The 27,909-nt window shown below is 41.5% G+C and overlaps 1 protein-coding gene, 1 long non-coding RNA gene and 1 pseudogene across 5 annotated transcripts in view; 2 read left to right on the plus strand and 1 right to left on the minus strand.

Moving 5' to 3' along the window:
• Positions 1 to 4,063, plus strand: LOC310739221. Its single transcript, XR_014537291.1, has 2 exons — positions 1 to 1,429; positions 1,466 to 4,063. It is a non-coding gene; the product is annotated as an uncharacterized lncRNA (long non-coding RNA).
• Positions 3,943 to 27,909, minus strand: part of vdrb (vitamin D receptor b) — a 27,151-nt gene continuing 3,184 nt past the window's right edge. For 2 of the 3 annotated variants that reach the window (XM_083563567.1, XM_083563565.1), the window contains 8 exons: positions 14,718 to 14,862; positions 13,162 to 13,292; positions 8,668 to 8,852; positions 8,427 to 8,526; positions 7,613 to 7,793; positions 7,131 to 7,279; positions 5,928 to 6,044; positions 3,943 to 4,538 (listed from right to left, as the gene is read on the minus strand). In XM_083563567.1, the coding sequence (XP_083419693.1) occupies positions 4,288 to 4,538; positions 5,928 to 6,044; positions 7,131 to 7,279; positions 7,613 to 7,793; positions 8,427 to 8,526; positions 8,668 to 8,852; positions 13,162 to 13,292; positions 14,718 to 14,860 (1,257 nt within the window). In that variant the 5' untranslated portion in view covers positions 14,861 to 14,862 and the 3' untranslated portion in view covers positions 3,943 to 4,287. Of the gene's footprint in view, positions 4,539 to 5,927; positions 6,045 to 7,130; positions 7,280 to 7,612; positions 7,794 to 8,426; positions 8,527 to 8,667; positions 8,853 to 13,161; positions 13,293 to 14,717; positions 14,863 to 26,185 lie in introns of all 3 variants that reach the window. The other variant, XM_083563566.1, reaches the window with a different exon arrangement.
• On the plus strand, positions 21,147 to 26,237 carry LOC310737260 (annotated as a pseudogene). Its single transcript has 4 exons — positions 21,147 to 21,162; positions 23,277 to 23,388; positions 23,479 to 23,723; positions 26,132 to 26,237. The product of its transcript is annotated as an uncharacterized misc_RNA (transcript).

Below are 27,909 nucleotides of genomic sequence, written 5' to 3' on the forward strand. Positions count from 1 at the left end.
AAATAGTAATGTAAAAAAAAATTTGCCTTTTAAAGTAGCTCAAAGCACATTTGTTTATTATAGCTTTTTAATGAATTATTTTATTTTTATTTATTTTATGTTCTGTTAAAAGTATGCGATGGCATTTTAGTGCCATATTAAAAGAAATACTAATTTAACATTAGCAGATTAAGTCATAGCAATCTGACATTAAAGTGGTAATATTTTGATAAAAAAAAAAAAAAATTGTTGAGAAACGATTTTAAAGTAAAAAAATCCTTAAATAGTCTTTAATCAAATCTGTCCTTTTTTTTTTTTTTTTTTTTTGGTTACCAACATTAGAAAACGGATCCAAATTTTAAAACAAAAAGCTCCAATTGGAGGAACAAATAAACGCGGCATCAATGCATCATAAGTCCATAAAGATCAATCGTCACGTCACCACGATCTCAAAGAAATCAGGCAGAACAATAAAGGGATCTGTGTAGTCCTGCGATTAAATACAACTGAAATATGAATAAATGAGAAGAATAAATAAAATAATGATCAAAGTTTATAAATTAAACATTCAGGGATCTAAAATTTTGAAGGTGAAGATTTTTAAGTGCCTGGACTAAATTATAATTTGCAAATAACTCTGGACTGGGTTATAAAATATAGCTTTTTATCTTTAACACACACACACACACACACACATGCCCACATACACAGATAGGCTAAGCCACGCCCAGAAATATCAACATACATAGTGAATAGATAAGTGCTTAACAGTCTTCCTATACATGCACACACACACACACACACACACACACACACACACACACACACACACACACACACACACACACACACACACACACACACACACAGCCACACACAGCTTTCCGGGAATTTTCTCATTTTCCTTATGCACTGAGCATCATAATCAATTTTACTAATAAAAAAGCGATGAAACATTCTGCCATCGACCCTGAGCTTCAGCCTGCCATCACCACGGCGACCTGACCACACCCTCTTTCCTTCACATACACACACACACACACACACACACACACACACACACACACACACACACACACACACACACACACACTTTTGCTGAACCTCAAGACATCCTCCTGCAGAGGGCGTCGGACTGAATGAGACGTCCGACAGACGAACGACGACGATGAAGAATAAAACGGAGAATGAAATCTCAGCGTCTCTGAACGCAGCACGGATCCTCGAGCGCCTCGTCCGAGTCCGTCCTCATCAACTACCTCACACACGTCCTCGTGACCGGATTTCACAACAGCAAGCGACTGTACAGGAGCAGGATTATGAGGAACACTGGCATCAAAACGTCACGTAGCTTCATTAACCAATCAGAGAGCAGCAAATCCTCTACAGAGCGTTAAAGGGAAACTCACGCCCACGTGTCTCCTGAGTGTGTGTGTGTGTGTGTGTGTGTGTGTGTGTGTGTTTGTATGTGTGTGTGTGTGTAAAGCATGGACTGCTTCCATACTGATGATAAAAATAAATTCACGGCGGAGTCACTTATAATACAAGTCAAGGGGCAGATGATTTTTTTTCTGTTGTTTTTTGATCTCACGTTTAATCGTGTTTACGCCATAAAACAATGTTTTCCAGTGGCACAATTGTGTTGCCATGGTTACCTTCAGGTAGCTAACATCTTGTATTTCCATGGTTACGTTTCGCCTAGCTAGCATGACACGACAGGACGTGGTAACTTTTAGCTGGATAAGGTATGGCAATCTGACTCGGGTCACACGTGAAGACGTCGCCATGGTAACTTTGATCCAGCAGTTTCATGAACTAACATTTTTAACAGGTTTGTCAAAATTCGCTGCCATGGTTACATTGAGCTAGATAAAATACTGTGATATAACATGCTTGTAGCACTTCAGAGGCAGTATACATAACAACGATTAGCTAGCTAGCTTGGCATGATTTGACAGAAGTCTTTGCCATGGGTACATTTAGCTAGCTAGCGTTTTAACATATCGTGATTTGACTGGTTTGTAGATGAACGGACGTCGTTGCCATGGTTACATTTAGCTTAAAAAACTGCTATATGACAACTTTGTAGAAGCCGCTAAGCTGTAACTAGCATCACAAGTCATTGCTCTGGATTGCTAGCTGTTGCTAGCTCATTTACAAAAATAATTACATAGTTTTTCGGGGTGCTTTTTTTTTGGCAACATCTGCTCTTAGACTTCCATCACTTCCATGAGATAAATACCTTTTATTACTAATTACCTTAATTACCTACGTCTCACACACACACAACCGAGAGCTCCAGCGGTGGAGATTCAGTTTTAAGCGGAGCAACGTCACAGCGACATTCTCCACGTGAGATTCTACAGCGATGACAAGCGAACGTACGATGGTGATCGGAAAAACAAAGCGTCGCTGTTCCAAAGCTTGAAAACATCTCTGTTCTCTACAACAGCGTCCTAAAGAAACTACAGTTCGACCTCAAAACCCTGCGAGATCTCACACGCTGATCGTAATCCGAGCGTAAAGAGGAACTCGGCTCTATGTACACGTTCCAGCTCAGAGAGTAAGATTATATACGTGTAGGCTCTAAGGATATAACGTTAAAGGATATATAGTCGTAGTATTTACACGTTTTTTTTTTCAAAGCTCAACGTCAAAACTGTCGGCGACGGAACGCTGAGCCACTAATACACACCTCACAGCATCACTCGCTTTCTACACCGAGCGAGAAGGAGCAAAGAAATGGAGAAAGGCCCTTTGGGATGGAGATTGTTTAAGCGTCTGGGTTGTAGATTGCATTTTTTCACCGTGATGTTCTGCTTTTCAATCTCATCATCGTGAGAAATCCATCACTAAAATACAAACTCATCAAACATGGTTCGAACTTGACTCCGAGTTCAACTCCACGAGTCATTTAGTCACATTTAGCGCTCATGTTATTAAAAATCGATTCCTCAAACTCCTTGTTTTTCTATTGCGTTTAGATTTTATGGCTTTTTACTGCTTTTAAAACATTTTGGATTTGTTTATTTGATCTGAAAGTAGATCATTTACTATATTTGAATAAATGACTCGTGTATCGTTCAGTACAGGAGAAGGACAAAAATAAAGATTAAAGTCTGTAGCTTATGAAAACCTTCTTATAAATGCTCTATAACACCCCCATGTTATACACCCTGTAGTGAACACACACAGTGTACAGGAAGCCATTCTGGATTTAAATTCAGCAATAGAAAAGCCCTGAAATGCGAGAGTAACGTAGTGTACTCAGAGACTGTACTACGTCAGTTAACGTGAATACGATGAGGTGAGAAATGGAGGAAACCGGAAGACGTAGATTCCACAAAAGTGAATATTTTTTTGAGACTTCCTGATTCTATTGCATTTCATTCAGTGAGTCAAAGTGTGATGAGAAATCGGTTCTTTAGGCATCAAAAGCATCTTAAAAAAAAAGATTATTAATAATGATTAATATCCATCATAAAAAAATAACTAAAAGTTGATAAGATGTGAACATGAATGAATGAATTAAAATTTGCCCAAATGACTCAGAGTCAAATTAATAAATTTGCACAAATGACTCTGAGTCAATCTTATAGATTTGCCCATATGACTCATATGAGTCATTTAGGTAAATATAATGACTCCTGTTTGTTTGATAAGGAAACTCTCGACAGGAAAATGTCCTTTATGACAATAAAATTTGCATAATTAACATGATAATGGTGTTTATGTGAGTTATGACATGTTTGTGGCTACGTAGTGAGCACACATGAATCCACGAGTGATTTATGGTGGAATAAACGAGTCACGCATAAAATTAATAATTTTTGTATATAAATAATGATTTTTGCCTGAACCTGATTTTGTGCAAGATCTAATCAGAGCTCTTAAAGGGGGTGGGGCTTGAGGGTGAATTGTTGCATTGTGATTGGTTGAGCAGCTTGACTGTGTGCATGTGCATTTTAATGGTAGATGAAAAGAGACAGTAGTAGTGGACAAGCAGAGCTACAACACTCACTCTCTCACACACACACACACACACACACACACACACACACACACACACACACACACACACACAGCTACACATGATGTAGTGTAATACTGCACGTTAATGTTTATGGAATAGATGGTTTGCGTTGCCATGGCGCTCACAAACACACTAGAGCCCATGATAAAGGAAAGAACACACACACACACACACACACACACACACACACACACGTATCATTCCCCCACTCTGCGTGTGTGTGTGTTTCATGGGGATTGTCCATACGTCCACACCCGACACACTCCTCCTGACCTCTAGGTGACCTGTCCTCCAAACACCTCGAGGACGAGCGGCGTGAGCTGCATGCTGTGCTCGGGTTGGAAGGACAGTGTGCGGTACTGCTTTGAGTGCTCCTCACTCAGGCTGCGCAGCTCCGCCAGCTTCTGGATCATCTTAGCGTAAAGCAGACGGCTGCGGTGGTGCACTCGGATGTACGCCTGGAGGACCTCTGAGATACGCTCCTGTAGAACCTCAACACGCTCATGATCCTGCACGCCGGGACGGTCTGCAACACACACACACACACACACACACACACACACACCTGGTTATCATCTCTGACACTTGATTCAGTAATCCGCAATGTTAAAAAGAGACATCAGTCCGTATCGTATCTTTTTGTTCAAGTGTTTGATCCTAAAGTTTTTTTTTACAGTCAAATTAATCGAGGTGAATAACAACGTGTAATAAACGCCTAATAAACGTGTAATAAACGCCTAATAAACGTGTAATAAACGCCTAATAAACGTGTGATAAACATGTAATAAACGCCATCTCAACGTTTCTTTGGATTAAAAATGTGTCCTGTATTTATAGTACTGCTTCAAATCACATGATCAACATTTGTGTGCTTTAAAAGCACTTTCCTTTTATCTATACAGCCATCCATCCATCCTCCATCTATCTACATTTCCAGCCATCCCTCCATCCATCCAACCTCCATCTATATACATATCCATTCATCCAACCTCCATCTATCTACATTTCCATCCATCCATCCCTCCATCCATCCAACCTCCATCTATCTACATATCCATCCATCCAACCTCCATCCAACTACATGTCCATCCATCCAACCTCCATTTATCTACATGTCCATCCATCCATCCATCCATCCATCCATCCATCCATCTATCTACATATCCATCCATCCATCCATCCATCCATCCATCCATCCATCTACATATCCATCCATCCATACATCCTCCATCTATCTACATTTCCAGCCATCCCTCCATCCATCCAATCTCCATCTATCTACATATCCATTCATCCAACCTCCATCTATTTACATGTCCATCCATCCATCCATCCATCCATCCATCCATCCATCCATCCATCCATCCATCTATCTACATGTCCAACCTCCATCTGTCTGTCTGTCCCTCCCTCCCTCCCTTCTTTTCTTGTACTGTTTTTTCCAGCAGGAAAACAAATAAATCAGTAAATCAGTATCATATATGTATATATTATAATAAGTATAATTATTTGCATAGCCTGTAACTATAAACTATAATATGATTTTGATGATGAAAAAAGAGGTTGCCGTGACAACCGAGCTGTAAACGCAGTGTGTGTTTGATGTCGGTGACGTTGTGATAAAGCGGCTGTTGTGCTGCAGGTTCACAACAAAAAAAAATAAAATATCTAATTTAATGATTAGATTTAAATGATAACAGAAAACAAAATGGCCGTCTGCTGCAGCGCCGCACTGCTTTATGTCTGATCATCTCTTTTCTGGTCACACACACACACACACACACACACACACACACACACACCGCTCCCTCAGGGGGTAAATAAAGTGAATAAAGTGTATTGGGTGGAATATAATCGGATTTGGATTTGATTAGACGGCTGCAGGGCTGAGTGATGGGCAGCAGCTCGGACGCACCGGGGGACAGCAGGCAGATGGCCATCAGCAACACATGCTCCTCCTCGTGCAGATTCAGCTTCTTCAACCCCACCTGGAACTTCACCAGTGGCTCCAGCAGCTCCAGAGTGTGGCCAGCTACACACACACACACACACACACACACACACACACACACACACACACGAATACACACGCACACAAACGCACAGGTTTAACACAAGCATTAACAAAACTGCGACTGAGAAATCCCTTAGATGGTTAATATATTATTATTCATTAATTTATTATTCATTAATTAATATTTATTTATTATTAAAATAAATCTAAATTATATACTGTATATATATATATATATATATATATATATATATATATATATATATATATATATATATATATATATATATATATTTATATATATATAATACATTTTATTAATACATTTTAGAATAGTATTGTCCCTGGTGTCTATAACTACAAAAACCAAATATAAAGAACAAAACTAATTTGAAATAATTTAAAAGGTTCTGGTTCCTGTAAAAATCCACAACAGTGTAAAAAAAACCACAAAAACAAATATTAATAAAAGAAAAATAATTTAAATAAAATAAAATAAAATAGCTTCCTGACAATAAATAGTATTTTCCGTCTGCTAATATCATAAAAATGTAATTAGGCAAACAGTAAATAAATCAATCTAAAAAGAATTGATCAAAGACATCACATTTAGGACAAAAAATTATATATAAAAAAAGAATTAACGACAAAATTGACAATGTTTAAAAATAAGCATGACTCAACTTTGAATTTCTGCCTCAGAAATGCAAATATTTTAAAATAAGAATTAATAAATAATACATTATTAATAGGTAATTTATAATAAATAATAAAAAAAACAAATAATAAATTTAAACTATTCATTAATAATAAATCTAATAAAAATCTTGCAATTATTTGTAGAATGTAAAAAATATATTAAGGAACTGTTTTAATGTACATTAATAAACAAAACCATGAAATGAAATTTTTTGTTATTATTTTTGTGACATCACAAAACTGAGCTGAAATGTGGCCCCACCCATTACAGAGCAAAGAGAATGTTTCTGATTAAGATGGAAATATGGAACCCCAATGCTGGTACCACTGTGTGTGTGTGTGTGTGTGTGTGTGTGTGTGTGTGTGTGTGTGTGTGTGTGTGTGTGTGTGTGTGCGTGATTATACCTTTAGTAACATCATTGACGCAGTACTTGAACTCCCCCCCACAACACCAGCTCATATCCTCTAGACTGAAGGACTGATTGGACCTCAGCATGATCACCTCAATAGCACTAGACTTCAGCAAAGCGATCTGATCCTCCGCCGTCAACTCTCTGTCACACACACACACACACACACACACACACACACACACACACACACACACACACCAAGATGAATATCAACATTACTGTAGCATCAGGTCCAATATGTTCATTCTAATATAAACATTTCCATAGTAACTGCTCGTTCACATGGTTTTAAATATAGACGTTTGTGTTTAAACATTTGCATCGAAACCGTATGATTTTTCTGATGTGGAAAACGAGGATGGAAATACGGAACTGAAACAAATATAAACGTGGAAATTCACTAAATTCTGGAATCTGGCGGAGATTATTGGTATTTTTTCAGAACTTCTTTTGACAGGAGTCGGTGTTCTTTACCTGAACCCGGGGATCATCTTGGCGAAGCCGATGACCTTCTGGATGCTGTAGCTGACCAGATCAGCCAGGTGAGGGAGCATGGACAAACGCGAACCCTCGTCCTCCTTAGAGTCAGGACTAGAACCCTGTTCCTGATACATCATCAACATACTGCTCAGATTCAACTTCCCATCACCCGACTCTGCAGAGAGACAGGAAAGAGATGGGACAAAGAAAGATGAGACAGAGGGAGACAGGACAGAGGCGGAGGGGGGGGGACAAAGAGAGACATGGCAGAGAAAGAGACAAAACAGAAAGATAGGACAGATATAGACAGCACACACACACAGTAACATGACAGGAAGTGTCATCACCCAGACAGAACACAGAACAGAGAGAGAGAGAGAGAGAGAGAGAGAGAGAGAGAGAGAGAGAGAGAGAGAGAAAGATGTACAGAAAGATAAAACACAAAACAGGACAGGACAGAGAATAAGAGGACAGAGAGACAGAGAATAGACCGACAGAAAGATAAAAATAGTGAGTAAAGAGGGAAAAAAAAAAGAGACCACACAAAGAAAAGAAAAGAGAGACCGACAAGACAGAAGGATGGACAGATAGGGGCATAGAAAAATCAAAAACATCTCATCATTCGTTTTTTCTCACACATAAATACGAGGAAACACTGATGTGTGTCCTGTTTACTGTAAAGATCACATTAGAGGTACTTTACCTAATCAAGTGAAAGAGACAAACACAGTAGATAGATAGATGTGAGTGTGTGTGTGTGTGTGTGTGTGTGTGTGTGTGTGTGTGTGTGTGTGTGTGTGTGTGTTACCAGGTGAGTGGCGAAAGGAATCGGAAGAAGCATCAGACAGCGAGTGTAGTGAAGCGGCTCGACTGGCACTGCGTGTAACAGGACCCTGTCTCACTGGAGGCTGCAACCCACACACACACACACACACACACACACACACACACACACACACACACACACACTTAGACAAAGGACTAACTGAAGCAGATGAAGCAGTAACAGTTTTCAGGCTGCAGGAGAATGGAGGATGTGGAGGATTTACTCGGAAGCGGGTGAAATCGGAGTACGAGTCATCGTAGGTTTTGTGATGAGCTTCCACCAGCGAGGAGATGATCGCACTCTGCTCATCAGAGAGGTGGGGCTTCTGCGCCACCTTCTGCGCCTCCTCGTCCTTCCTTTTCTGGATCAGATCTTTCTTCCTCTTCACCTCCTCATCGGTCAGGATAACTGTCACACAAAAAGCTGGACTATAACAAGAAAAAAGAGTACAGGAAACAAAGCTCCAAAAACACTACAGTCAAACTGATCAGTGACCACACCCATCTACACCCTGACCACATCCAAACAACCCCTTTACCACACCAAAACAACCCCTTACCATGCTTAAACACACCCTAACTATATCCAAACATCTTTACCACACTCAAAAAACCCTGACCACGTCCAACCATACCCTGACCATGCCCAAACAACCCCTTCAACACACCAAGCCACACCCTTACCCCACCCAAACAACCCCATACCATGCCCAGCCACACCCAGACCACATCCAAACAACCCAATGCCACAGGCAGACAACAACTTACCATGTCCAACCACTCTGAACACACCCAAACAACCCCTTTAACACACAGCCACACTCTAACCCCACCCAAACAACCCCTTACCCCACCCAAACAACCCCATACCACATTCCAGACACACCCTGACTCCACCAAACCACTCCTAAACACACTGACCACACCAACCTACTCCTAAACACCTGACCACATACAACCACTCCTACACACCCTAACCAAACCACTTTTACACACCCTGACCAAACCACTCATACACACTCTGACCAAACCACTCCTACACACCATGACCAAACCACTCCTACACACCCTGACCACATACAACCACTCCTACACACCCTGACCAAACCCCTCCCACACCCCCTGACCACAAAAAAACAACTCACTCCTACACAACCTGACAAAACCACTTCTATACACCCTGACCAAACCCCACCTACACACCCTGAAAACACCAAACCACTCCCACACACCCTGACCAAACCACTCCTATACACCCTGACCACACCAAACCACTCCTACACACCCTGACCAAACCACTCCTACACACCATGACCAAACCACTCCTACACACCCTGACCACATACAACCACTCCTACACACCCTGACCAAACCCCTCCCACACACCCTGACCACAAGAAACAACTCATACACACCCTGACCACACCAAACCACTCCTAAACACCCTCACAACCCCAAACCACTCCTAAACACCCTGACTACACCAAATCCCTCCTACACACCCTGACCAAACCACTCCTAAACACCCTGACCAAACCCCTCCTACACACCCTGACCACACCACACCACTCCTACACACCCTGACCAAACTCCTCCCACACACCCTGACCACAAAAAACAACTCATACACACCCTGACCACACCAAACAACTCCTAAACACCCTGACGACATAAAACCACTCCTACACACCCTGTCCACACCAAATCACTCCTAAACACCCTGACAACTCCAAACCACTCCTAAACACCCTGACCACACAAAACCACTCCCACACACCCTGACCATACAAAACCATTTCCACACACCCTGACCACACCACTCCTAAACACCCTGACCACATCAAACCACTCCTAAACACCCTGACAACACCAAACCACTCCTAAACACCCTGACCAAACCCCTCCTACACACCCTGACCACACCAAATCACTCCCACACACCCTGAAAACACCAAACCACTCCTAAACACCCTGACCAAACCCCTCCCACACACCCTGACCACAAAAAACAACTCATACACACCCTGACCACACCAAACAACTCCTAAACACCCTGACGACATAAAACCACTCCTACACACCCTGTCCACACCAAACCACTCCTAAACACCCTGACAACTCCAAACCACTCCTAAACACCCTGACCACACAAAACCACTCCCACACACCCTGAAAACACCACACCACTCCTACACACCCTGACCAAACCCCTCCCACACACCCTGACCAAAAAAAAACTACTCATACACACCCTGACCACACCAAACAACTCCTAAACACCCTGACGACATAAAACCACTCCTACACACCCTGTCCACACCAAACCACTCCTAAACACCCTGACAACTTCAAACCACTCCTAAACACCCTGACCACACAAAACCACTCCCACACACCCTGACCACACCAAACCATTTCCACACACCCTGACCACACCACTCCTAAACACCCTGACCACATCAAACCACTCCTAAACACCCTGACAACACCAAACCACTCCTAAACACCCTGACCAAACCCCTCCTACACACCCTGACCACACCAAACCACTCCCACACACCCTGAAAACACCAAACCACTCCTAAACACCCTGACCACACCAAACCACTCCTAAACACCCTGACCACATACAACCACTTCTACACACCCTGAGGAAACCACTCCTACACACCCTGAAAACACCAAACCACTCCTACACACCCCGGCCACACCAAACCACTCCCACACACCCTGACCAAACCACTTCTAAACACCATGACAACACCAAACCACTCCTAAACACCCTGACCACACCAAACCACTTCTAAACACCATGACAACACCAAACCACTCCTAAACACCCTGATCACTCCAAAGCACTCCTACACACCCTAACCACACCATACCACTCCTACACACCATGACCAAACCACTCCTACAGACCATGACCAAACCACTCCTACACACCCTGACCACATACAACCACTCCTACACACCCTGACCAAACCCCTCCCACACACCCTGACCACAAAAAACAACTCATACACACCCTGACCACACTAAACCACTCCTAAACCCCCTTACAACCCCAAACCACTCCTAAACACACTGACTACACCAAATCCCTCCTACACACCCTGACCAAACCACTCCTAAACACCCTGACCAAACCCCTCCTACACACCCTGACCACACCACACCACTCCTACACACCCTGACCAAACCCCTCCCACACACACTGACCACAAAAAACAACTCATACACACCCTGACCACACCAAACCACTCCTAAACACCCTGACGACACAAAACCACTCCTACACACCCTGTCCACACCGCACCACTCCTACACACCCTGACAAAACCACTCCTACACAACCTGACAAAACCACTCCTACACACCCTGACCACATACAACCACTCCTACACAACCTGACAAAACCACTCCTACACACTTTGACCAAACCCCACCTACACACCCTGAAAACACCAAACCACTCCCACACATCCTGACCAAACCACTCCCACATACCCTGACCAAACCACTCCTAAACACCCTGACCAAACCCCTCCTACACACCCTGACCACACCAAACCACTCCTAAACACCCTGACCAAACCCCTCCTAAACAGCCTGACCAAACCCCTCCTACACACCCTGACCACACCAAACCACTTCTAAACACCCTGACCACACAAAACCACTCCCACACACCCTGACCACACCAAACCACTCCCACACACCCTGACCACACCACTCCTAAACACCCTGACCACACCAAACCACTCAAACACCCTGACAACACCAAACCACTCCTAAACACCCTGACCAAACCCCTCCTACACACCCTGACCACACCAAACCACTCCCACACACCCTGAAAACACCAAACCACTCCTAAACACCCTGACCACACCAAACCACTCCTAAACACCCTGACCACATACAACCACTCCTACACACCCTGAGGAAACCACTCCTACACACCCTGAAAACACCAAACCACTCCCACACACCCTGGCCACACCAAACCACTCCAAACCACCCTGACCAAACTACTGCTAAACACCCTGACAACAACAAACCACTCCTACACACCATGACCAATCCACTCCGACACACCCTGACCACACCAAACCCCTTCCACAGACCCTTCTACACATCCTGACCACACCAAACCACTCTGACACACCCTGACCACACCAAACCACTTCTACACACCCTGATCACACCAAACCACTCCTACACACCCTGACCACACCAAACCCTTCCACAGACCCTTCTACACATCCTGACCACACCAAATCACTCCTATACACCCTATACCGCTTAATGGTTTCCACACCTACGAAACCCTGATCATGTTCAACCTTTCCCAAAAAACTGGAGCCACACCCACCCTCTTCACATTCATGGTATTTGGTAGATGATATTATTCACAACGACTTACAATTGAGCAGTTTGAACAGCAACTGAACAGAACAGGACAGAATTTGCGTTTGCAACTGATTTCTTGCGACGTGAGAAAACAAGAGGTGTCGGGCAGAGAAATGGAAATGGAGACCGTGGTTTTTAGTAACGTTAGCTCTGTGCTCATTTCTTAAATCCCCCCGACCTCCCCCTCGGTGTGAGAGTAAAAACGTCCCTCAGCTTTTGTGCGTTAGCGTCCAGTGGGATTCGGAGTGTATTGTGAGCTACAGTGGAGGAAGGTGTGAAATGCTGGCGCTGGGATTACTCACACTCCTTCATCATGCCAATATCCAGACAGCGCTTGAGTCTGCAAGACTGGCAGTGACGCCGGTTGTCTTTAGTGATGCTGCAGCTCCCGCTGAATGGGCACGTGAAGCTGGCCTTGCGCTTCATGCTGCGTCTAACACACAAACACACACATCAGTGGTTTGTTAAATCTTATGCCGGAAATGCGTTTTACATCCAAATGATTTACAGAATTCGTGCAGATCCTTATATGCTGCAGGATTCTACGAGTATTTTACACCATCTTTACAATATATACAGAATTTATCACTTATTTATTTATATGTTCAGTCTAAAGGCACCATGATTAGGTGCAAACGTTGCAAATTCCAGGCTGTAACACCAAACCTGGGAGTTTCTGGGAATAAATAAACGTCAACTGATAATACAGTGAAAGTTGCTGAGTGTAAACACATGGCCAGTGCTGTGGGTGGTATATTTGCTTTATTGTTCAGAACGTGATTAACATTGTGGCACTGTGGGCGTGTCTTTCGAATTTTGAAAAGTAAAGAGTTTTGTGTAGAATCTCTGAAATTAAGATGTCATTTCGAAGCGACGTGACACATTATAAATTAGATTAGAATTATTGTACAATGTGCACACCAACAGAATACAGTTAGCATCTAACCAGAAGAGCATTGGCATCCATGTAAAATATTTACAAATGTACAGGTTGGTAAGGATACAATCGATATGAATAAATAATGATACATGATTGAATATTATAAGTATAAATAAACAGGAAAAGGGGATCATATACTATTAATACAATGGTCAGAGATAAATCATGACTGAACATGCAGTAAACATGTAGCTACGATCGTTACCCGTGGGCGTGGCCTAGCCAACGTTAGCCGAAATGTACAGGCTACATCCATCTATACACCACTTCTGTTCAAAACTTATTAAAGTGATTAGCTTCGAGCTAACTTGTGCTCTTAGACATGCCAACCATCCCTGCTTTCCTTCCAAACTTAATTATTATAATACAATAATAAATTATCTGATTACTTTATTTTTACAGATTTACAGTAAAAACAGAAATGAGAACCAACTACAGGTAAAGGTTTTTGTAAGGAACTGAGGAAACACATCAAATCAAACCACAAGCACTAATGAACCAAAAGACCCCCAACCGTCGCCTGGTCTCTTCTTAAGGTTAACGCAGAGAAAATGCTAATATGTGCAACCAACCAATCAGTGACATTCAGACATCAACATGCAGCAAGCCCCTCCCCTTTACAAAGTACTGACTGTGTAACAGGAACTAAACATTTTCTAAGATCATTTAAGAAATCAATCACTGAAAACTCAACTAAAGCTTTTCTGAATAGGAGGTTTCTTCTAAACAGGTCCCTAAAGTTCCTGTGGTGGAAATGCAGAACATGGAAATGCAGAAGGCTGTTTACTGGTTAAATTATCTCAAATAAAAATAAACTTTTTTGCAAGTGCAAACCTGTATTTGTGTGTGTGTGTGTGTGTGTGTGTGTGTGTGTGTGTGTGTGTGTGTGTGTGTGTGTGTGTGTGGTTTGCTGTGTACCTGAAGAAGCCCTTGCAGCCTTCACAGGTCATGGCATTAAAGTGGAAGCCGGTAGCTTTGTCTCCACACACACCGCAGATCCGTGGAACGTTGCGGTCGTATTCATCAGGCACCTGCGTGGACGTGCTAACTGTGGACTCCATCACTACAGATACGAGCAGATGGAGAGAGGGAGAAAAAGAGGGAGAGAAAGAAAGAGGGAGCAGTGGGTTTACTGATTTACAGAAGCAGACTGTGGGGGCGGAGCCGACAGAGAAATCGACTGTATATAACGGACGGAGCAGCTGGAAATCTCCACGTCCTTCAGCACGAACCAAAAATCAAAACACAACCACAAATCATACGTGACGTGGCTTTTGCACTGCTCTGAATAATTAAACTACTTTCATACGAACCGCAAATCGCTGCAGCTGAGAGACGCAGACACGCACCACAGCAGCACCCGTATGTACACCAGGACTACACCAGGACAACAGCAGGTTGGGGTGAGAAACTTATTTACATACCCCCTGACTACATTGACCCACACCTATACACCCACCCACATACACCCTGACTATACCCAAACAACCACCCATATACACCCTTACAACACTCACCCACCCCTATACACACACCCACATACACCCTGACTGTACCCAAACAACCACCCATATGCACCCTGACTATACCCAAACAACTACCCATATACACCCTTACAACACTCACCCACCCCTATACACACACCCACATACACCCTGACTGTACTCAAACAACCACCCATATGCACCCTTACAACACTCACCCACCCCTATACACAGACCCACATACACCCTGACTGTACCCAAACAACCACCCATATGCACCCTAAAAACACCCACCCACGTACACCCTGACTGTACCTAAACAACCACCCACATACACCCTGACTGTACCCAAACAACCACCAATATACACCCTGACTATATCCAAACAACCACCCATATACACCCTTACAACAATCACCCAACCCTATACACACACCCACATACACCCTGACTATACTCAAACAACCACCCATATACACCCTTACAACACTCACCCACCCCTATACACACAGACCCACATACACCCTGACTGTACCCAAACAACCACCCATATGCACCCTTAAAACACCCACCCACGTACACGCTGACTGTACTCAAACAACCACCCACATACACCCTGACTGTACCCAAACAACCACCAATATACACCCTGACGATACCCAAACAACCACCCGTATACACCCTTACAACAATCACCCAACCCTATACACACACCCACATACACCCTGATTATAACCAAACAACCACCCATATACACCCTTACAACACTCACCCACCCCTATACACACAGACCCACATACACCCTGACTATACCCAAACAACCACCCATATGCACCCTTAAAACACCCACCCACGTACACGCTGACTGTACTCAAACAACCACCCACATACACCCTGACTGTACCCAAACAACCACCAATATACACCCTTACAACAATCACCCAACCCTATACACACACCCACATACACCCTGATTATAACCAAACAACCACCCATATACACCCTTACAACACTCACCCACCCCTATACACACAGACCCACATACACCCTGACTATACTCAAACAACCACCCATATGCACCCTTAAAACACCCACCCACGTACACCCTGACTGTACCCAAACAACCACCCACATACACCCTGACTGTACCCAAACAACCACCAATATACACCCTTACAACAATCACCCAACCCTATACACACACCCACATACACCCTGACTACACCCAAACAACCACCCATATACACCCTGACTACACCCACCCACCCCTATACACCCACATACACACTGACTACACCCAAACAACCACCCATATACACCCTCACTACACATGAAAATAGGTATACGAAAATTCTATGTATGAAGTTTACGTTTCCAAACTCCAGCTATGAGTCGAAAAAGGAATGCGTGACCGCGCCTTTATTAATCTCGAGCACACGATGTCACAAAACAGCTCTGTATTCGCCCCGAGGCCAGAAACAGAACACGAGCACCTCGGGCTGAATAAACATATAGGAATTCCTGGATTAACGCTAACGGTGTTCCTGTAGAAAAACTGCTACAGGTATTCACAAACACACACACACACACACAGACCCACACACACACGTATCAATCAGTAAGCCAGCAAGCGAGGAAAACTCATTTTCTTTGATTATCCGAGCTCCTGAGTGATTGACTCGCACTTTCAACAGCCGGTGGAGAAAACTCTTAAATAATACAGCAAGTTATTACAGCCAGAGCGAGAACCTCAACACAACGCCGAGTCCCACGCTTACGATCCATCCATTTATACCACAAATACACTGAAACAAGAACTTTTACAGCATTTCTCAGATGCCCTTATCCAGCGTGACTTACATTTATACAACTGAGCAGTTGAGGGTTAAGGGCCTTACTCAGGGGCCAAGAAGTGACACCTTAGTGTAGCTGGGTTTAAACTCACAACCTTGTGATCAGGAGTCCAACACCTAAACCACTAAATAAAGCGCATTTAGGATGCAAGGTGCTGTTTGTTCAGAGGTTTATTTTAGTAACCAGTCCAGAGAAAAAGATTTTTACATGTGACAAAATGTCACGATTATAAGAAAAAAAATAAATAAATTCTGTCGTGTTATAACGCAAGATTTTTGGCTTAAATTTGTCGAAGCAGGTTAAAAAAATTAAATAAAAATGTAAAAAAAAAAACAGTAAATTTTTTTCCTATAATATATTTAATTGGTCCTTCCTGTTTCTAATTTATTGATTTATTTCTTTATTGTGGTTTTAATAGATTTATTTTTGCGTAAATTTCAAACAATTCTCGACTTGAATGTCCTCATGTTGCACACGTTTGTAGAACACGAACCTGCGCCTCACCTATTGCTTAGTTAGTGTAGAAGGTTAAAAAAAACGGGAGATTGACCAATCCGCATTCAGCAATCAGCAAGCTCCTCCCCTCAATACATTACTAATCCTTGAACAGGAAATAAACCATTTCCTGGTACTGAAATCTATATTGGATTCTGTGGTGGACCTTCAGATAAAGCTCATGAAGTTTCTATTTTCTTGGTTCCTAAACAGGTTCCTTAAAAGCTTTCTGAGGTGGAAACACAGAACGCAACATCTACCAAGGGTTAATTTCCCTTTCATTGCAGATTTAAAGCTTATTGGGTTATTAATGATTTTAAAAGATTTTTTTATTTATTTATATATAATTAAAAAACCCGAAAACCTGTTTTTTTTTTCGTACTAAGGTCATGTGACCTCTTAATTGAGGCCCCTGGAAATCTGAACAGTAAACAGAGCGATGAAACGTGATTAGCATTGCTAGCTGAATTAGCGTTCTGATTAATTATTAAACAAAGCATACGATGCTGTGTTTTTGGGGGTGTGGCTTAACCAGAGTTCTTTCATTGTTTTTCTCTCGCTCGCCTTGACCTCTGATCGTTTCCATTGATTGGCGGATTTCATCTTCTTCACTTCACTGTTCAAACTCTAACCTTTGCATGTCATATGATCATGAGACCATGTGACCTGTTTTTTGCCCCACTTGTAGGTGAGGAAGAGAAAATAGTGAAAACACATTGTGCAATACGGTGCGTAGTGTGAATGTAAAACGCAGAGTTAGCGAGATGAAAGCTAGGGGGTTAATGATTGGTCAAAGCATTCATCAGAAACGGTTCTGATTGGTTGGCAGACAATGAGCCGTTTCTATGGTTCTGATAGTGAACTGATCTGATCTGAAGCAGTTTCTCAGGGTTTGGAGAGTTTGCTAGTGTTACATTACCGTAAAAAAGAGCGACTGTACTGCAACATTTTTCTGTACGCTTTTATTACAATAAAAACATTGCAAATAGTAAACATTAGCATAAACGACAAAAATACATCACTCTTCAGTTCTGGACTCTTATTGGTCAGAAGCTCTAATAACGTTTACATTTGCGTTATTTCGGAAGACGCCCTTATAGAGAGCGACGTACATTTATCTCATTCATACAGTGGTGAACAGTAATAACGTAAATTTAACTTGTTACTGTGGGGACACTTCATTTCAATACATTTCAAAGTCAAATATTTGACTTTTTACTCAACAAAATGTAGTGAAATCAGTCGTTCTTTTTTATTAACGAGGATAAAAACGTAACTGGTGAAACACGCAGCTAGTCACCAATCAGGGTCGAGCGCACGCTCTGTTTTACACGTGTTCTGATTGGCGCTCGGTGCATCTACAGATCACCAACATACAGTTCAGCATCAGTTCAACATCAAGAGGAACATTAAGAGAGGAATAAATGATGAAGAAACTCCAGACTCGAACTCACCACAACACACGTGACCTCATTTACACGTTTTTATTAAAGTTAAAGTAGTTATAAAGAAGGTTTTGTGTTCATGATGATTGTAATAGAAATCAGTGTTTAAGTCATTAATATCATTCTATTAATAGATCAGTGTTCTGAGAGTCACATTCGAGTCTTTACACAGAAACTAAGGTGATTAAGTGAAGAATCTTGTGATAAAAATGATAATAGGAACATTAGAGTTATAATAAATCACTACTTTGGATACTTAAGTACATTTGAAGGAAAAAAAACATTTGTACATTTACTCAAATGTATGTTTAAATGGACACTTTTACTTTACTGGAATTTACTGAGTAAATCTACTTTATCTCAACTACATGCTTTGTGTACTTCTTCCACCACTGGATTCATACAACTAAACAGCTCTGGGGTTAAGGGCCTTGCTCAGGGGCCCAGAAGTGGCAGCTCGGTGTGGCTGGGACGCTTGACCTTCTAAAAGAGGTTGGTTTATCGGTTAAGAAAGGAGTCTTCAGTGTCACTGCTTCGTAAAGGTCGAGTTTTTCCGGATATTATACGTAATAAAAAATGGTAAAGTGATGTGGCTTCACCCACACTGTACTTTATTTCAGGAGGAAACATTGAGCAGGTGATTGAGGATCGAGCTCTGGGTTACGGCACAGTCATGTGAGATACGTGTGGGACACGTGAAAACGTTTCAGGACACGTGAGGAGAAAATGACTCACCACTATCTAGAATCTAGAATATCCCCCTTATGGAAAACAGGACAACGTTAACACCGGGCAGAGCCAAGCGCTCGACCTTGAGCACTCTGCCTTTATACATTCCATATGTACAACCCAGTGCGAAAGTTTGTGCACCCCAAGGAGAAAAGTTTTTTTTGGAAAAAAGTCACAATACATACAATTACATTTATATAACAAAAAATAATAATAATACATATATCTTATTTTGGAAATCGTTTCTATTTAGTAGTGTAAATATTTTCAAAGACTTTTGCTTTTGTCATCATGTGTATGTGATGTGAACATGTGTGAAATTAAGAATCATTGCATGTTATTTTTACATTACAAAACAATAATAAACGGAGGAGAGGGGGTACAAATTGTTGCACAACTCATCTGCCTGTACATATTTACATATTTTATCTAATTTCCACACAAACCCCTATTTCACATCGGTCTTCTGGGAATAATTGTTTTTTTTTTCTGTACCTGTAAATTAAAGACGAGACTTTTTTCCTCATTAGGAAAAGCAGGGGGGGTAGAAACTTTTGCACTCATTAGAATTAATTTAGTTTAGTGAATAAAGGTTGTGTGTGTAGTGATGTAAACATTAGTGATGTCAGAGTGACAATGAGTCATCACCGACTGTTCACGTGTATTAGAGTGACCTTTGACCCCGAGTCCACGTCCAAACCGAGTGTCAAAATAGAACACTGGTAAAATGAATGAAACAGAAAATGGGTAAAAAAATCATTTCTGTCGTTAATATTTCATCATAATTAAAAAAGCCATGAGAATTCCCAGCCAATGAAATGAGTTCCTTGACCAGAAACTTTAAATAAATAAAAAAATATTCATGAATAAGCAAATGAGATGGGTTGGGCTTACTCAACTTAGTATTACTTACCGCATACTCAATCTACCTTTATTATCAAACATCAACATGATCCAGCTCAGACCAGTCAACATTTACAATCTCCTGATTCACTTAGCGCTAACGTTTCCATGACAACCGCAATTTGGTTTGTTGCTAACATTAGCTGTACGAAATTAGCTCAGGGTCAGTAGGTAAACATTTCTTGCTAGTGTTGCTAGTAAACATCTGCATACAATGAGCTTGTTGGAAGCCCCGCCCCCAATTCAGTTACACACAACATAAAGGGGCACTCAGAGTTTAACACGCTTACTGCTACACAAATACCAGTGCAGGTACACACAAACACACACAGCACATTCAACACACACACACACACACACACACACACACACACACACACACACACACACACACACACACCACATTCAACACACACAAAACACACAGCACATTCAATATGCACAACCCACACAGTGCGTTTAACACACACACAAACACACAGCACATTCAACATACACAAAACACACACAGCACATTCAACATACACAACACATACACTTAGCACATTCAAGATACACAAAACACACATAGCACATTCAACATACACAACACACACACAGCACATTCAACATACTCAAAACACACACAGCACATTCAACATACACAACACATACACACAGCACATTCAACATACTCAAAACACACACAGCACATTCAACATACACAACACATACACACAGCACATTCAACACACACAAAACACACAGCACATTCAACATACACAACACATACAATCAGCACATTCAACATACTCAAAACACACACAGCACATTCAACATACACAACACATACATACAGCACATTCAACATACACAACACATACACACAGCACATTCAACATACACAACACATACATACAGCACATTCAACATACACACAGATACAATCAGCACATTCAACACACACGAAACACACACAGCACATTCAACACACACAACACATACACACAGCACATTCAACATACACAACACGTACATACAGCACATTCAACATACACAACACATACACACAGCACATTCAACATACACAACACATACACAGCACATTCAACATACACAACACATACACACAGCACATTCAACACACACAAAACACACACACAGCACATTCAACACACACATACACACAGCACATTCAACATACACAACACGTACATACAGCACATTCAACATACACAACACATACACACAGCACATTCAACATACACAACACATACACACAGCACATTCAACATACACAAAACACACAGCACATTCAACATACACAAAACACACACAGCACATTCAACATACACAACACATACACTCAGCACATTCAACAAACACAAAACACACTCAGCACATTCAACATACACAACACATACACACAGCACATTCAACACACTCAGCACATTCAACATACACAACACATACACTCAGCACATTCAACTCACACAAAACACACTCAGCACATTCAACATACACAACACATACACACAGCACATTCAACACACACAAAACACACACAGCACATTCAACATACACAACACATGCACACAGCACATTCAACATACACAACACATACACAGCACATTCAACATACACAACACACAGCACATTCAACACACACAACACATACACAGCACATTCAACATACACAACACATACACACAGCACATTCAACATACACAACACATACACACAGCACATTCAACATACACAACACATACACACAGCACATTCAACATACACAACACACACAGCACATTCAACACACACAACACATACACAGCACATTCAACACACACAAAACACACTCAGCACATTCAACACACACAACACATACACTCAGCACATGCAACACACACTTAACACACACAGCACATTCAACATACACAACACATACACACAGCACATTCAACACACACAAAACACACTCAGCACATTCAACATACACAACACATACACACAGCACATTCAACATACACAACACATACACACAGCACATTCAACATACACAACACATACACACAGCACATTCAACATACACAACACACACAGCACATTCAACACACACAACACATACACAGCACATTCAACACACACAAAACACACTCAGCACATTCAACACACACAACACATACACTCAGCACATGCAACACACACTTAACACACACAGCACATTCAACATACACAACACATACACTTAGCACATTCAACACACACAAAACACACTCAGCACATTCAACATACACAACACATACACTCAGCACATTCAACACACACAAAACACACACAGCACATTCAACATACACAACACATACACACAGCACATTCAACACATACCCTCAGCACATTCAACACACACATAACACACACAGCACATTCAACATACACAAAACACACACAGCACATTTAACACACACAAAACACACACAGCACATTTCACACACACAGAACATTTCACACACAAAACACACACAGCACATTCAACACACACAAAACACACACAGCACATTCAACACACACAGCACATTTCACACACACAGCACATTTCACACACAAAACACACACAGCACATTCAACACACACAAAACACACACAGCACATTCAACACACACAGCACATTCAACATACACAAAACACACACAGCACATTTAACACACACAAAACACACACAGCACATTTCAAACACACAGCACATTTCACACACAAAACACACACAGCACATTCAACACACACAAAACACACACAGCACATTCAACACACACAGCACATTTCACACACACAGCACATTTCACACACAAAACACACACAGCACATTCAACACACACAAAACACACACAGCACATTCAACACACACAGCACATTCAACATACACAAAACACACACAGCACATTTAACACACACAAAACACACACAGCACATTTCACACACACAGCACATTTCACACACAAAACACACACAGCACATTCAACACACACAAATCACACACAGCACATTCAACATACACAACACATACACACAGCACATTCAACACACACAAAACACACTCAGCCCATTTAACACATACACACAAACACACATACACACAGCACATTTAATATACACAACACACAAAACATTTTCTATATATACACAACACACAAACACAGCAGATTCAATATACACAATTGACACACACAACATATTCAATATGCACAGGACATTCAACACACACAGACACAAACAGCATACTCAACACACACAAAAGAGACACAATATGAACACAATATAAACTACCTAAGCAGTACACACACTTTACACAAAATGCACACAACACACACATGCGCACACACACACACACACACACACACACATAACCCTTCCCACATCCTCAATAGCATTTATACCAGCTCCAGTCTGTGTGTGTGTGTGTGTGTGTGTGTGTGTGTTGGGTCAGTTCAGGTCCAGAACACACATTAAATTCTGGTGTCCTTAAACAAACCCTTCAGCAGAGACTTCGCAAGACTGCACTACAGTCTCTCTCTCTCCCTTTTCCTCCAAAACACACACACACACACACACACACACACACACACACACACACACACACACACGACTCCACTAAGACACACTCAGAAAAGATTTTTTCCACTAAACGTCTCAGTTTTTCCTACAACTTGTGGCTGAATTCATCTGGTAGAGAAACTGAATCACGTGCAGAAGATTGAAAGCTTCACATCGCACACGTCAGTCAAAGCTGCAGTGAAACACTGACCTCGTCCTTCACCCCCCCCCCCAACACACACACACACACACACACACACACACACACACACAGAACCAAACACACTGTATTTATGTAACCCTATCTCAGTTATATATATATATAAAAGAAACCAACAATACAAGAAACAACAACGCAATAATAAACATACAAATAAAAACATAAATAAATAAAGTTAGTTTTTAAAAGAACATTAAGAAGTGTTAATAAATCAATTATCGATACATAACAAAAATATTGCATTTTATTTTCTTAAATCCTGTTTTTTTTTTTGGTTTGTAATTTGATTATTATTTTTTTTGTTAATTAATGAATTGTTAAATTGATTATTTGAACTTATCAGCTTTATAGTAACTATTTAAAAAATAATTCATAAAATACAAATTTTATAGTAATTTTATAGTAATTTTATAGTTGAAAACATTTTGTCTCAAATATAAAAAAAGTCTGAAAATAGAAAATAAACTACAATATGAACTAGAATAAATTGAGGATGTAATAAAGAAGCTACAATTAAATATAAAAGAAGTAATGACATTTTTTTATACTAAATGTGTTTTTAATATGAAATATCTGTTGCACACAAATAATATTTTCACAAATAATAGTTGGATTTTAGGATGAGATAAACCTTAATTAGTCCCACACTGGGGAAATGTTAGAGCAGCAGAAATGTGCAAATATGAAGCAGAGACACAGTACAAATACATACAGTACAGAATATAAATAAAAAAAGAAAGAAGCAATAATAATAGTATTTACACTCTCAAAAATAAAATTGCACTTGGTAATATTGATGAGCAATTGATGAGGTAATTTTGCATGAGCAAAACAAACAGTATTTCCAGTACGGCGCGAGCAGCCACAGTGACACTGAGCTAACTCTCGATTCTTTTTTACACCCATTATTGTGTGTTTTCAAGTTTAACAACAATAAATAGTGATGATTTTTAAAAATGCGCTCAACGTGGGAGGCGGAGCCTAAACAAACGTGCGGTCTGTCACTTAATACTTTCGAGTATAAGCTTTTTTTTTATTATTGGAAATGTGCTGTCTACAGGTCAATCATGGAACAGCACATAGCTTCATGAGCCAATCACAGAGCAGCTCAGAGCTTCACGAGCCAATCACAGAGCAGCTCAGAGCTTCACGAGCCAATCACAGAGCAGCTCAGAGCTTCACGAGCCAATCACAGAGCAGCTCAGAGCTTCACGAGCCAATCACAGAGCAGCTCAGAGCTTCATCAACCAATCAGAAAACAGCACAGAGCTCCGTGAGCCAATCATTGAGCAGTTTATGTTTCATCGCGGTTTCTTAGTGACAAGGCAGCTGTATTTATGTGGTATTAATTTCAAGAGAAATAAAAAGAAAATGTAACAATAAACAGATAAAAAATTGTGTGTATATTAAAGTAAATTGAAATAGAAGTCTGACTGGTGTGGTATCAGAGCAGTAAAACAGCATGGAGAATAATCCACCCTGCTGCAGTAACAGTATCTCCTCTTTATCTCTCCACCACAGGGTGGATTATTTTTCTTTAATAGCATGCCCCATCATGCATTACCCCTTACATAATCACCCCTGTCCTTACATAATTACCCCCTACCCCTCCCCTTTCCCCCTCCCCCTACCCAGGCAAAACGCTAAGGTAGGAGAGTTAGCGGTTAGAAACGTGGAGGAAAAACTCACACCGTACACCAGCGTCACTCCAAGTCTCGGTGTGTATCAGCAAAAACACTAATCCCCCAGTGTGTTTACTCCTGTCTTCCGCTGTTACTCAAGCATGTGCACACACACACACACACACACACACACACACACACAACATACATGACCAAAGAGCATGAGCGACTCCTCCTTCCTCGCTTTCTTTTACTTCCGTACAGGGTCTCTCTATCCCGTGAACGAACACACACACACACACACACACACACACACACACACACACACACACACACACACACACAGCCTCCCCTTACACGGGCCTCTGTACAGCGCTCCAGTCAAGGCCTAACAGCTTCTTTCTACAGTTACATAAATGGCGCACACACACACACACACACACACACACACACACCCGTTCCTAGCGCAGAAACAAACACAATCACAATAATAATCCAAACACGAGGCCATGTTTCAATGACATCATTACAGGAGATACATCTGGCCGTAACCATGACGCCCAATTGTTTCCAGGCCTCCACACCGGGGCTTATTTCATACAATTGTATTTCATTTCAAAAACATCTTTTTTTCCCGTATCGTGCGTAGACCTCGAAGCGGCGTTACATCTACGAAACATGGAGACGTTCATTAAAAAAAAATACATGTTTGAAAAAAAACCTAAACAAAACAGGAACTTGCAGAAGTGATGGGCGGGGCTGGGAAGTGATACAGTTACCATGGCGATTGTCAACCTTAGCTAGGTGGGATGAAAATCAAATAAATCAAACAGCAATCAAGAAATCAACTTCACAATCGATCAGAAATCCTGCTTGGGAAGTCGGGAATGTGTTCAGCAAGTGACGTCAAAACAAAATGGCCGCTCGAAGCACAGAGTGAACACAGAAGTGACTTCTGATCTTTTAGTTTATTTGAGATTTCGAGTTGCCAAATCTGTAACAGGTATATAAATATATCTCGCTCGTCACAGCTAGCTAACCTAGCTCCTAGCAACACGCTAGCTGGGAGGTGGAAGCTCAGTGATTATGGTATTGGACTGTGGTTTGGAAGGTCACAAACATCACCAACACCAAACTGCTACTGCTGGGCCCTTAAACAAGGCCCTCAACTGCTCAGTTAAAAATAGAAGATAGAATGTGATTAAACACACCATCATCATCATCATCATCATCATCATGGGGGAAAAGTATCAGGTTTTGATCTGATTGAATTGTTGCTCATCAGTGACGTAACATCTGGTGTAATAAATCCCACCGGATCTTCCTACACCTGAGCCATCAAACATCTTCCAACTCGAGTAGATCGGCACTAACCAGACGAGATAAAATGTCCTCGAATGTATTGGACCTTTTCTTGTCCCTCAACACCGAGACGACGTTTTTGATCTCGTGAGGAACTTAAACCCAATTTGATGCCGTAGCGTGGACTTTAAAGTCATTTGTTTCGAGTTGAATGAGTCACATGACGTCATAGATGTGGGTTACCTGTTTGTCCATTTGAAGACACTTGTCAAAAGTGAAACCCTAGTAGTGAGACCTACTGATAATGTGTTACTATGGCAACCGCTAATAGGAACGTTTGCTGGCGGTTTGGATCACAGCAGGGTGGTGACTCGTGTGAACGGAGTGCTACGCCTCTCAGGTAGCGTAATTATAAACCAAACAAAAACAGACATTTCACCACTTTGCACACCATTCAATTCAACTGAAGTACACGATACGCCGAAAATC

The sequence above is a fragment of the Silurus aristotelis genome (genome assembly GCF_946808225.1).
Source record: "Silurus aristotelis genome assembly, chromosome: 2".
Classification (NCBI taxonomy): Eukaryota; Metazoa; Chordata; class Actinopteri; order Siluriformes; family Siluridae; genus Silurus; species Silurus aristotelis.